At 44.0% G+C, this 14190-nt stretch overlaps 1 protein-coding gene across 1 annotated transcript in view; it reads right to left on the bottom strand.

Annotated features, from left to right (window-relative positions):
- Positions 1-2050: 2050 nt before the first annotated feature.
- Positions 2051-14190, bottom strand: part of LOC141111397 (polynucleotide 5'-hydroxyl-kinase NOL9-like) — a gene marked incomplete in the record, with an annotated part of 14092 nt that continues 1952 nt past the window's right edge. The window contains 5 exon segments of the mRNA XM_073603656.1: positions 2051-3299; positions 7169-7299; positions 7454-7628; positions 9449-9554; positions 10588-10873. Coding sequence (XP_073459757.1) covers positions 3189-3299; positions 7169-7299; positions 7454-7628; positions 9449-9554; positions 10588-10873 — 809 coding nt within the window.

The following is a 14190-nucleotide window of genomic DNA, read 5'->3' as shown; positions in this document are numbered from 1 at the left end:
TAGTGCTAGAATTGTTGCTCATGCTCTAACGCACGTGGTGACATCTCACATGTTTGGTTTGAGCAGCGTTTACATACGTGGGGGACTTGCATGTAATGTAAACATCCCTTGTAATAGGAATGGCACGTGACCGGTCCTCTTTATGGAGAGATGTGGGGTCTATAAGACCCCACATCTCTGCTCCAGGCTGGAAAGCATCAGATATAAAATAAAAAGACAAAAGACTGACCTGATGCTTTCCAGCCGAGATCTCGGCTTTGTTTACATCCGCGGCCCGTGCCTCCGACGCTCATAGATATGACTGGTGACCATCCGGTGGCGGCAGTTTCCTTCTCCGGGTCCCTGATGGCATGGGAGAGCCGGAAAAGCACCAGAGGGTGGGGGGGGGGGGGGAATGTCTCCTCCCGCTGCCTGCAAGAACGATTAATCGGCTGAACTGCCACTATGATAGTTCTAGCTGCAAAAGATATTTGAATGATGCCTGCAGCTATCATTCAGATATCACCACTGAAAGTCAAGGATGTCATGTGACCTCCTTGGGCTGAAAGTGGTTAAAATAGAAAAGCCAACTGTTTATGATGCACGGGGATTACATCTTCAAGTACTGAGGAAAAAAAAAACACAGCTTTATTGAATATAAATCTACATCTAATCATGTATGTGTACAGCCAAATGTCCCCTTAATTTACTCTTAAGGCTCCGTTCACATCTAGGCGTTTTTCTGCTCTAAGCCTCAGCCCTTTAAACGCCCAACAAGACAAATCCCATTCATTTCAGTGGCCCCTGTTCACATCTGAGCGTTTTCTCGTCTAAAACAAAACACCCATCGCTCAAAAAAGTACATGTGCTTCTTTTTTGGCAGATTACAGGCATTTTACATTGGTGACCTTTTAACTTTGAAACCGCCTGTAAAATAGCAACACCTAGATGTGAACAGAGCCTTCACGTCTAAATTTGAAAACCTACGCCGTGTTTTAGGATGCCATTTGCCTCTGTGGAACACCTCCCTATTCCTGCTGCTATGGAACCCAATAGCTTGCGCATATTCACATACATTATGTGGATTTTGTGGAAAGAGGTACAACATATTATATGGATTTGTCATCTACAGCAGTGGACTCCAAACTGCGGCCCTTTGCTTGTCTCTATCTGGCCCTTGGGACACTATTCCTCCTACTGACATCAATGATGAGGCACCACTCCTCCCACTGACACCATTAATAGGGCACACTTCTTCTCACCGACACCATAGATGGGGCACTATTCCTCCTGCTAAGACTAATGATGGGGCATTCTTCCTCCCACTGACAACAGGGCACTATTCCTCCCATTGATGCCAACCATGGGGCATTATTCCTCCCATTGATGCCAACCATGGGGTATTCCTCCTATTGAAGCCAACCATGGGGTATTCCTCCTATTGAAGCCAACCATGGGGCACCGGATCCTGCTGCTAAAACCAGCGATAGAGCAGTGTTTACTACCAGGGATGCTGGAACATTTTCTATTCACACCGACCACATTTCAGCTCCCCAAAAGCCTGAAGGACAGTAAACTGGCCCTTTGGTTAAGTCTTGAGACCTCTGATCTACAGCAAAGCAAATTGGCCTGTAAAATAGACCACAGTGTCCAGAAATTCTTCAGCATCAGAAGATGCGATGCCGACCACCTTGAAGAAAAATACGATGTTGGGTATGCACTGTTTTCATGCATCCGATTATGGAAAAATGATGTGGAATTTAGTTCACCTGGAGATTTCATCCTCAGATGTTTATTCACGGTCCATGAAGCAGACGTCTCCATAAAGATCCACGTTTCTCTGACATTTGTTAAAGTTTAGAACATTATCACTTCTAATCTTTTGTTTCTAAATGCAAGGCTGCGTTTGGATTACACCTACATCCAATCGCAGCACCCATTGTGTTTTGAACACGGTGCGGTAAAAGCGCACAAAACAAGGCTTCCCCGCACTGCGCTCTGGTGTGAAAGGGCCCTTATTGTTTAAGCAAAGGTCACACAACAGGTAAATGAAATACACATACCACTGCTCTGTTCCAGTTTATCGTTTATTAACTCTTGGAACTACATTGTAGAAAGTCTTATTATTGTGGTCATTTCTTTATTACATGAAACATTTTATAAACATACACAGTAAACAGAAAAAATCTGAAAGGCGATTGTGACGTTTACTGCTTTGATGATAGTGAGTTAGATGGACATACTACAGGGACACTGCATAATTCATGACTGCTTTCTCTTCTATTTATGTTATTACTATTACAATGCACTAAGTCTGGAGCACATTGGAGGACGCCTTCCTTGAATATTATTCTGGGACACATGGGAAGAGTGCGCATTCTATGACTGTATTAGTCTGGGACACAATGGATGAGTGTGCCTCGTTATCTGTATAAGAATCTGGAACACTGGCTGAGTGCACCTTCTTGACTGTATTAGTCTGGGACATATTGGATGAGTGTGCTTTCCTTCACTGGAATAGAATCTGGGACACATTGGACAAGTGCACTTTCCATGACTATTAGTCTGGGACACGTTGGATGAATGTGCCTTCCTTGGCGGGGATAGAATCTGGGACACATGGGATGACTGCGCCCTCCATGACCGTACATCTGGGACACATTGGTTGAGCACGCCTTCCTTGACCGTACGTCTGGGACACATTGGTTGAGCGCGCCTTCCTTGACCGTACGCCTGGGACACATTGGTTGAGCGCGCCTTCCTTGACCGTACGCCTGGGACACATTGGTTGAGCGCGCCTTCCTTGACCCTACGTCTGGAACACATTGGTTGAGTGAGTCTTTGACTGTATTAGTTCGAGACAATGACACCTCGTTGACTATTAGAATCTTGAACACTGGCTGAGTGTGCCTTCCTAGTGTGGGACACATTGGCTGGGTGCACTTTCTTGACCGTATTAGCCTGGAGCACATTGGCTGGGTGCACCTTCTTGACTGTATTTGCTCTATTTGTAACACTGATGCAATCTGAAGGCCTGATTTTTTTTTTTTTTTTATCATTTTGTATATATTTTTTTTTTTTGGTAAGAGCCAGCTGTTTGGGCTCTCTTTATTTTAAGTGTTTTATAAGCTTTTTCAAAAACAGCCTGAAATGTAACAAAAAATAATTTAATAAAACAAAACAAAAGGGGATATGACAAAAAAAAAAACTTAGAGATCTTCGCGCCGTTTGAGGTGTTTCTTTCTCTTCATCTTCCCCGAGCCGTAGATTGTGAAGTCATAGTCTGAGGTGACGTAGGGAATCTCCCCATTAATTCCAGGCTGGAAAACAAGAGAGAATAGAAATGCTTAGATAAGAAATCTTAAAGTGGCTACTGAACAATAAAAAAAAAAAAAGGGAGCTGATGTAACGGCTTCCAGCTCCAGAAAGACAACTATTACAGAGAAAACTGTCAAAATACCTGTGTGAGAAGCCTCAGGCTAAAGCTGGCTTTCTTTAATTCCTGAGCAGCACACTAATCTGACCTCTAGGTGTCGCTGAAGGTCCCACCCTGGAACTAGCACAGGCAGGCTGATTGCCAAAAAGCACAAGCATTTTCCTATGGATTCTGGAAAAACACCGCCAACTCTCAAACATGAACATAGGGTCTTACTTCGTAAACTTTATTGCTCTGGGACCCTTTCCATACTCATTTGGGATGGTCATACAACTCGCCAATTATTCCTTTACTTGGTTATACCTACTTTTTTTTTTCTTCTATATTAGATCAGGGTTCTCCAAACGTTCTAAACAAAAAGGGCCACTTTACTGTCTGTCAGACTTTAGAGGGGCCAGACTATGGCTGAGAGTAGAAAAGGCCCCATTGAGGGCGGGAAGGATGAGGTACCCCCCCCCCCCCCCATCATGTGCACTAGCGGGAGGAACAGGGCACCCCCCAATGGGGGAGTTGGCGGGAGAACAAGGAGCCCCCCTATTGTGGTTGTCAACGGGAAGAACAAGGCCCCCCCCCCCCGAGCGTCAGCGGGAAGAACAACCTGCGCACCCTCCCCCCATCGTAGATGTCAGCGGGAGGAAGCAAGCAGCAAAGGGCTGAATCTGGCCCCTGGGCCACAGTTTGGAGATGAGTGAACTACACCATCAATGTCATGATAGTCACCTGACTGCACTTTTACTATATTACATTACTAAGCACTCTGATAATTCCCTTAGAGGAGACCATGGATTGCAGAAGAATCTCAATCAGGGATAAATGGAGACATGCTCGTTTACTTCGCTCTCCCTAAACACATCCATTCATTTAAGGATTTGAACTCGGTTGAATGTGACTTTGCCTCAAAAGAACGCAATCTACAAGATGTCTCCTGCAAATGTATAAAGCCCTAAACATCGCAAGTCTGTTTTCCGGTTATTTGCTACAGTGGGAAAAAGATTTCAGCACAAATATTACTGATGATCAAAAAAACAATTATACTACAGCTATCACAGGCTTCCTCTAAAAAATATGTTTTTTTAAATTCCATACATTATGGCACTGCACTTTACTCCAGGCTTATTGGGATATATTCTTCCCATCATCGAAAAAGATTCAGGGCTCAACAGACCCCAGGAATTCTTGGTGCATGTTTCATTGTACAGGTGAACCAATAGGCCAACGTAAAACATTATACTCGGTCTACTATCCTCCACCTTGTCTTTACAATATACTAAATACTTTTTGTCACAATAAGTTTTTATTAAGGTACTTATATAGCGCCGTCAATTTACGCAGCGCTTTACATATACATTGTACATTCACATCGGTCCCTACCCTGAAGGAGCTTACAATCTAAGGTCCCTAAACTCACATTCATATACTAGGGGCCAATTTGTAGACAGAAGCCAATTAACCTACCAGCATGTCTTTAGAGTGTGGGAGGAAACCGGAGTACCCGGAGGAAACCCACGCAGGCACAGGGAGAACATGCAAACTGCAGGCAGTGTCGTGATTGGGATTCGAACCAGCGACCCTTTCTACTGCTAGGCGAGAGTGCTAACCACTACACCACTGTGCCACCCAAGTTCAAGTATATTACATGCATTGTTGTATTAGACAGGAAACGGCGAGGCTGACCACATTCCCTCATTTTCATGGATCTTGGATCTACCTAGGTGATGCACCTTACCAGACTGACAAACAAAGGTTACGCCATATATGGTCATGTTTGCACGTTTCTGCACCTTGTGCTGCTATTTTCTATTTCATGTATGTTACGCTTAGGCTTGGTTCATACGACTTAGTGCCACTTTGCCTGGAGACTTCGAAGCAGGGAATATCTGTGTAATCTTCCTGTAATGTCAGATCCAGATCACATCAATCAAGAGGAGGATCCGACTTAGCGGCAACTTCCATTAAAGTCTAAGGGCACAAGTCAGATAGAAGTTGTCCTAAAGTAGTACAGGAACCTTTTCTAAAGTCCGAGCGACTTCAGTAGTGCTAATTAAGGCTAATCTCATTGACTAAACATGGGATTTCACATGTTATGCGGCTTGGGGGTCTCACATCGGATCCTAAGTCACAGGAGCGTGAACCGAGCCTTACATGTATGTTATTCTAATTACAAAAAATAAGAAGAATGATAATCCCTCTCTGACATTCACATTGATACCTCAAGTGTGGTGAAATCACTGTGTGTACACATATGCATGTGGAACCTACATGTATACATTTGCACGTGAGCATGGGGAGATGGGTGCTTTAAAATTTTTTTTACATAGTTACTCTGGTAAAAAAAAAAACAAAAAAAAAAAAAACACACAACCCCTAAAAACCCCTATTTGCTACAGCAGGAGAACAAATTTCTCCCCAATCCCCCAGGAGGTAATCAGATTTTCCCTGGATCAGCTTTACCTATAAATGTCAGTACCCAATAATATGTACATTTAGGAAAGAATCCAGGACTTTCTTAAAGCAATCTACTGAGTTGGCCAAAACCACCTCTGGTCTATTCCACATTTTCACATCTCTTACTGTGAAGAAACCTTTCCATATTTGGAGCTTAAACCTCTTCCCCTCTAGATGTAAAGAGTGTCCCCCTTGTCCTCTGTGATGAGCTTAAAGTGAATAACTCAACACCAAGTTCACAATATGGACCCCTTATGTATTTATACATGGAGATCATATCCCCCTTATGTATTTATACATGGTGATCATATCCCCCCTTAATCTCCTCTTCTCAAGAGAATAAATTCAGTTCCTCTAATCTTTCCTCATAGCTGAGCTCCTCCATGCCTCTTATCAGTTTGGTTGCCCTTCTCTGCACTTTCTCCAGTTCCCTGATATCCTTTTTATGAACTGGAGCCCAAAACTGAACTGCATATTCCAGATGAGGTCTTATAATCTGTACAGGGGGGCAAAATTATCTCTTTCTGGTGTCCATATCTCTTATACAATAAAGGACTTTGCTTACTTTGGAAAACGCAGCTTGGCATTGCATGCTATTATTGAGCTTATGATCTACCAAAACCCCCAAAAATTAGGAACAACGGCCTTGAAATGACAGAGCTCAATTCTTTTAGGATCTGTGTGGTTCTAAAAATAGAAGGTTTTTATACCCTAATGCAATCTCTGCATCAGGATAAAAAACATTCTGTGTTCAGCTCCTGCTGATCTCAATTACAGCCAGTAAGGAGAGAGCTGGGCGAGCTCACACAAGTGCCCCCATAGCAAAAGGGTGGGAGGAGCCTAGAGCATCAGTGGGGGACCCCAGGGGGAGGAGGATCGGGCTGCTCTGTGCAATGCTATTGCACAGAGCAGGCAAGTATGACATGGTTAGCTTTTTTTTGTTTTTTATTCCTAAAATATAAAAAAAAAAAAAAAAAAAAAAAAAAAAAAAAAAAGGGTGGGGGATGGAGGTTCCTCCTCCTCAGTCAGCAGTCAGCCCGACAGTTTGTAGCAGACCCAGGCTTCCCAGAGAACAGTGCCCAGGAACTACGGTGCTGGGAGGGTGGCTGTAGAGCCACTTTGTTCACTTTTATATGAAAGCCCAACACCAGATGCAAACGGTGACACCTGGAGCATGGATGCAGATCCGGGTATAACCATTTGCTCCGATGACAAACCAGTATGTCCCAAGGTCTGGAAATGGTTAAGCTGGTGCCAAGACCACCACCCAGGTTTCTTATTTCACTCTTGATTGAAAAGAGACAATACCTGGTTCTTGAAGATGCTGTGGGGTATAGATATGTTTCCAATTTGCAGGCAATTCACCAATCGCAGAGCAGCTGGAGGGATGGGTGTAAGGATGTGGTAGACCTTTTTCTCCATGTTAATTCCCCAAATACCTGGTGAGACAAGAACAATTGGTCAATGTAACCAATTACTGGCCACCCAATGATTTTGCTCTCCTCTCCTGGAGAAACAAAACAAGGAGCCCAATTGGGCATTTGACTCTTATGACTAGCCATGCAGATAGTTTTCCCCTCTCTCCCAACTCACCAAACCCCAGGCAGTCACAGACTGGTGTCTGTGTGAGGATCACCGGGCCGCTCCTCTTGTTGCCATCATCCAGAATGTGGCACAGGCCGACCTAGCTAGCGTTGGCTGCGTACAAGATGTGTAATGGAGCGACATCGGCATGGATGACTCGAAGTGCTACAGCATTAAACGGCACCTAGAGAACACGAGGACACACACTCCACGTTATACAGGTTTATTGGCTTGCCATAGAATACATTCACAGATTTCAGGTTTACAAAACCTCCAACTACTCTACTATGTGTATGTCAGCAAAAGTGGAGCAATACAACAGACAGCACTTCACAGAGAGAGAGAAGAACTGACATTGTTCCTCCATCTCTCGGTGACCCCAGAAACTGAAAAGCGATGAGGATTTCGTCACTTCCAGTTATGGCTCTTTGTTTACCTGGCTGTTACTGGGCAGGGAAGCAGCCAATCACATCGATCTGTGTCTGATCGGCAGCATTGGAGTCCAAAAGGAGAGATCTGGGGTCTAATAGACTCTAGATCTCTCCATTCAAGAAGATATATCATGGCCCATTCACAAGGGATGTTGTTCATCCTTTGTTAAAGCAACAAAGTGGATAAAAAAAAATAAAAATTTAAGACCGTGTAAAAAAAGAAACAAAAAAGTTTGGGAAAAAAAATTTAATCGCCCTCTCCCCCCCATGCTTACATGTAAAATTGTGATCATACCACACATAAGGTATCGCCGCAAACGTCAGAGCAATCATTTTAGCTCTAGACCTCCTCCAACACTAAACTGGTAACCTGTAAAGGCTTTTACAGCCTCGCTAATCAAGATTTTTAGGTATTTTAGTTTGGCGCCACTCAGTGGGTGCACGCAATTTAAAAGTGTGACATGTTTGGCATCTATTTACTCAGCGCAAATACCGTGACACAAAAAAAAATTGCATCACCCATTTTTTTTTTCTCTAGGGTCTCTGCTACACACACACAATATATATATATATATATATATATATATATATATATATATATATATACACACACACACACTTTTTCATTTTGTTTAGGGGGGTTCCCAGTAATTTTCTAGCAAAGAAAATACTGATTTTATCATGTAGGACAGGGATATGCAATTAGCGGACCTCCAGCTGTTGCAAAACTACAAGTCCCATCATGCTCTGCCTCTGGGTATCTTGCTATGCCTCATGGGACTTGTAGTTCTGTAACAGCTGGAGGTCCGCTAATTGCATATCCCTGATGTAGGAGAAAAATGTCAGAATTGGTCTTGGTGGGAACTGGTTAAGCAACTACAGCAGAGATAAGTCAAGTCACTGGACAGGCTGTACAGTGTGGAGGGGGGGGGGGGGGGAAGCAGTGTAAATCTCAGAACTGGATGGACAGAAAATCAAATCCTCTCATTTGTGCATTCCATCTTGAGATGTCTGCCAGTTCAAAACACTGAATTGCATCAAGTTTAGGTAATGACACTCAAGCTGGCCATAGATGGATTAACATTTGGCCGGTTCAGTAGGGTCCAGCTGATTTCGATCAATCTATGGCCATTCCTGCTTGAACGATTGACCTCTGTCAAAGGGGAATGTAGGAAAGCGATTGTTAATCAGCAGCCTCTGATCAATGTATTCTGACAGGGAAGTCGTCGTCCCCACTATCAGAATACAATGGTACAGCGGGGAAGATTCCTCCATCCACCTCACTTGTATGGATGGAGGAATCTTTTCTTTTCTTTGATCAGCCCAGAATAAATTGCATCTACTTATCTCATTTATCCCCAGAATGACATAATGTGCCGACACTGCTCTACTTCTGTCTCTGAATTGTGAGAGAAAGAGAACGAAAAAGGAAAGCGAGAGATGTGGGAGTAAAGAAAAAAAGAGTAAGATATGGGGCAAAAAAAAAAAAAGTTCTGAAGGACAGAGCAGGGGGGGGGGGGGGGGGGGGGGAGAGAGAGTGCAAAGTGTTATTTACCAGGATCTCTATACTGACTTCGTAAGGCACGAAGCTGTTAAGAGGAATGATCTGCTCAAACTGCTGCAACTTGCCAATGTAGCCCAACATGGCGAGATCTCTCAGGATCCACCCGTGACAACGTCTGAAAAGGGGGAGAGAAAAAAAAAAAAAAGAGATTATACAGCACTTCCTATTGCTCGAAATATATGCAGTACTAATGTCCCCTACTTTGTTCATAGTAACCCATCAGTATTGGTGTCAATGGACACAATAACAACCTCCAATCATGTTGTCAATAAAACACAACAATAGGCCCCCAGCACTGGTGTCAGCTGACCCAATAAACACCTGCGGCATTTGTGTCAGTGGGCGCAACAATAACCCCTACTCATGTCACCAGTGGACCCAATAAGCCCCAGCATCATCTCCCATCATTGGCGTCAGTGGACACAATAAGCCCCAGCATTGGTGTCAAAGCAATAACAACCCCCAGCTTTGTCATCAATGGACACAATAATAACCACCAGCTTTGGTGTCAGTGGATGCAATAATAAGCACCACCCCGTGACATTAGTGAATGCAGTAATTGCTGCCATCAGTACTATTACCCCCCCCCATATTGATGGTCAGCGGCAGTGAGCGTTAGTCCCCCACCCACCCCACCCCCAAAATGGTGCCAGGGACAGTGAAACTTAAACCAACCCCCAACCTGCAATGGTAGTTACTAGTCATGAAATTCAACTCCCCAACCCCCTGCTTGCACTGGTCGTCCATGGTTTCATGGTTCCCGTGAAAGTTCTCCCCGCCCATTGGTGGTAAGGGCAGTGAAAGTCATTTCCCACCCCCCCTACAATAGCAGTCAGTGGCAGTGAAATTTACCCCCAAACATTTGTGGTTACTGGCAGTAAAATTTACCTCCACTCTCTTAATTGGAGGTGAGTGGGGGTAAAAGTTAAACCCCCCATTTCTGGCCATGGCAGGGAAAGTTTAACCTTCCTCCCCCCACAGACCAGGACTACATAACACCGCCCATAGTAATATCTCTCCGGTGCTGGAACAGAGCGTTTCAGTGACTAGCACCCCTCAGCCACTCGGGCTGCATGTTGGGTACCAGGGGGTCTAGTAACTGGATTACTGCTCATTTCAGACACCAAACCCTCACAAAAGTTACTTACACTGTCTCCGTCCCTCCAGCTCCACTAAAACTGTTCTCTACTTGAAGCAATTCATGTCCTAATGAAGGCCTAAAGTGAAGGTCAGAGTCTTCCTCTTCATCGGAGGAGTCCAGCCCTTGGTTCTTGTACTTGGTGTCAGACGAGGCCTTTGTCATGTATCCAGCCGCGCTCTTCACATACTCAGGAGTGAGCGGCTCCATGCGTTCTCCTCCCTCTGCGACCATCTGTACGATGTGGCTGGGGGACAGCAGGCGGATTAGGTCTATCAGGAGTAGCAATCCAAACCCTGGAGGGGGGGGGGGGGGATAAAGACATAGCAAGGATGTAAATATTAAAGGGCAACTCCAACCAGATGAAGAATGTTGCCATTTTTTTCTCAAGAGAAGTTTTTCTCTATAAGGTTTAGTATACATTCTGGATTGAACTAGATGGACTTGTGTCTTTTCAACTTAACTATGTAACATATACAATGTGGTAATACATATGTGTTGCCGCAATTTGTTTTTGCTTAATACTGTGCATTGCGATAGGGCAGCCCATTCATTTCAACAGGCATACCGGTACATCTGTCTGTTTTTTGGGGTTTCAGGCGTGTGCATGCGCTCCCACTGTGATTATGCAGCCGATCGTTCGTTACAAAAGGCAGATTGGCAGTCTGTAAGACAGATCGCTGTTCTGTCAGTAGGGAAGGTATTGATCCTGTTTTCCTGCAAAGCAGAGACATGGATCCATCTCTTCCCCTAGTAAAAGCACCTCCCACAGTACACAAACACTGGCTAGGCACACAGTTAACCCTTTGATAGCCCCTGATGTTAACCCCTTCACACCCAGTGTCATTAGTACAGTGACAGTGCATATTTTTAGCACCGATTACTATATACCGTATTTATCGACGTATAACATGCACCTTAATTTTAAGAGGTAAGTTTCAGGAAAAAAAAAATTATTTTAAATAAAGAATTTAGAAGCAAAATAAGGGTCCGTGCCCATCAATGCAGCCTCATCAGTGCCGGAATAGACAGACGGTTCTCCTGTGTACTTGGCGTCAGGCCTAGTCCCGCCTCCTATGCTGGACATAACATTAGTCCAATGGCGGGACATAAACTGCTAGCCGAGCACACAGGAGATCGCGGCTCTATTTTGGCAGCGCCCGTTCTCACCTTCCCCTCAGAGGCAGCCCTATATCGCCTTATAACACGCATACATGATTTACCTCTGATTTTAAGGGGGAAAAAAAGTGCATGTTATACGCCAATACGGTAAGTGTCAGCGATTCCCACCAAAGTGTCAGCTGGTGTCAGAATGTCCACTGCAATGTTGTAATACTGGGTACAAAAGAATTTCCAAGGCATTAGATATACCATGGAACATGGGGAAGAGTCATCATCAAGTGGAGAAAATCTGGCACAACAGGGACATGACCAAGAACTGGACGTCCCTCCAAAATTGATGAAGACGAGAAGAAAACTGGTCAGAGAGGCTGCCAAGAGGCCTACAGCAATATTAAAGGAGCTGCAGGAATATCTGGTTGTATGGTACATGTGACAGCAACCTCCCGTATTCTTCATATGTCTGGGCTATGGGATAGAGTGGCAAGACAGAAGACTTTTCTTACCAAGAAAAACATCCTGTGAGAAAATGTGTTCTGGTCTGATGAAACCAAGGTTGAACTTTTTTTTAGCCATAATTCCAAAATAAATATTTGGTGCAAAAACAACACTGCACATCACCAAAAAGAACACCATACCCACCGTGAAGCATGGTGGTGGCAGCATCATGCTTTGGGGCTTTTTCTTCAGCTAGAACAGGGGCCTTAGTCAAGGTAGAGGGAATTATGAACAGTTCCAAATACCAGTCAGTATTGGCACAAAATCTTCAGGCTTCTGTTAGAAAGCTGAAAATGAAGAGGAACTTCATCTTTCAGCACGACAACGACCCAAAGCATCCATCCAAATCAACAAGGGAATGGCTCCACAGAGGATTAAAGTTTTGGATTTGCCCAGCCAGAGCCCAGACCTGAATCCCATTGAAAATCTGTGGGGTGATCTGAAGAGGGCTGTGCAGAGGAGATGCCCTCGCAATCTGACAGATTGAGTATTTTTAACAAAGAAGAGCGGGCAAATATTGCCAAGTCAAGATGTGCCATGCTGATGATAGACTCCTACCCAAAAAGACTGAGTGCTGTAATAAAATCAAAAAGTGCTTCAACAAAGTATTAGTGTAAGGGGTGTGCACACTTATGTGACCATCATTTTTTTTGCATTTAGGTGTCCTTTTATGAAACTGCGGTAAAATACTGCGATTCAGTTCTCAGGCATTCTCAGAGGAGATCGCTCTCCTCTGTGTGCCTGTTTATGAAAGTGTGTAGATCGCTTCTCATGTTGAGTTGAGGAACGATCTACAAACGCCGGGAACTCCTGAGAATGGCTCCTCTCACTATAATCTCGTGTGATATAGCGGAATTACAGAACGAGGAAGCATAAAAAATACAAAAGTTTAACACACAGCACACATTATTCCCCAACATATTAATAAAATAATAAAGTTAAATTCCCCCTACACAATATACATTAACCTATTAAAAATTAAAACATTGTTTTTATCAATATTTAAAGATCATACATGTTCCTATTTAAATGTGAATGGTGTATAGTAAATGAATGTAATGCACATATGTAATGCAGCTATACACCATTCATATAAATGCAAAATACATTTATAATCATTAAAAAAATCATTTTAAGTATACAAGTATAAATATTTATTAATAAATTAAAATAAAATCTATTTCATAATTGATAAACATAAAAATTGATAAACTGGTGCGATGCGAGAACACTGTGAATCCACTGCGGGTTCCCGCATCGCACCGACTCACATGTCAGTTCACACCGCCATATGCGAATCGCTGGGGAGTGTCAATACATTGTTAACGACACCCCCAGTTCAGCTTGCATATCGCACTGCGAACTGACAGTTCGGACATAAATCGGATGGCATATGTGTGAACACACATGCGATCCGATTCTGGTCCGAACAGAAAAAAAGGGTCCTGTGCGTGTTTGCATGGAATGCGGTGCGATATCAGCCATACTATCTGTACGGCTGATATCGCACCGCACAGACATCGCATGTAATGTGAACGGCAGTTCGCTGCGAATTACATGCGATGCCTGTGCGATGTCTGGCATTGCACAAGTGTGAACCGGGCCTAAAAGTTAACGACACCCCCAAATCAGTTCGCATATCGCAGTGCGATCTGCAAACTCGGACAGGAATCGGATCGCATGGGTGTGAACACCCATGCGATCCGATTCTGCTGTGGACCAAAGAAAGGGTCCTGTACGAGTTTGGTCCAAACGCAAATTCAGCCATACTATCTGTATGGCCGAAATCGCATCGCACAGAGATCGGATGTGATTTTGCACTGCGGTGCGAATCACATCCGATCTCGGACACCGCAGCAGTGGGAACCGGCCCTAAATCATATTGCATTTGCATCAAAAATGGTACAGGACCCTTTATTTGGTCCGCACTGGAATCGGATCGCATGGGTGTGAACACCCATGCGATCCGATTCCTGCACCATTACATAGTTCGCAC

The sequence above is a fragment of the Aquarana catesbeiana genome, linkage group LG10, assembly GCF_042186555.1.
Source record: "Aquarana catesbeiana isolate 2022-GZ linkage group LG10, ASM4218655v1, whole genome shotgun sequence".
Lineage (NCBI taxonomy): Eukaryota > Metazoa > Chordata > Amphibia > Anura > Ranidae > Aquarana > Aquarana catesbeiana.
The sequence above is the reverse complement of the archived record's forward strand: the minus strand, read 5'-3'. Positions and strand labels throughout refer to the sequence as shown.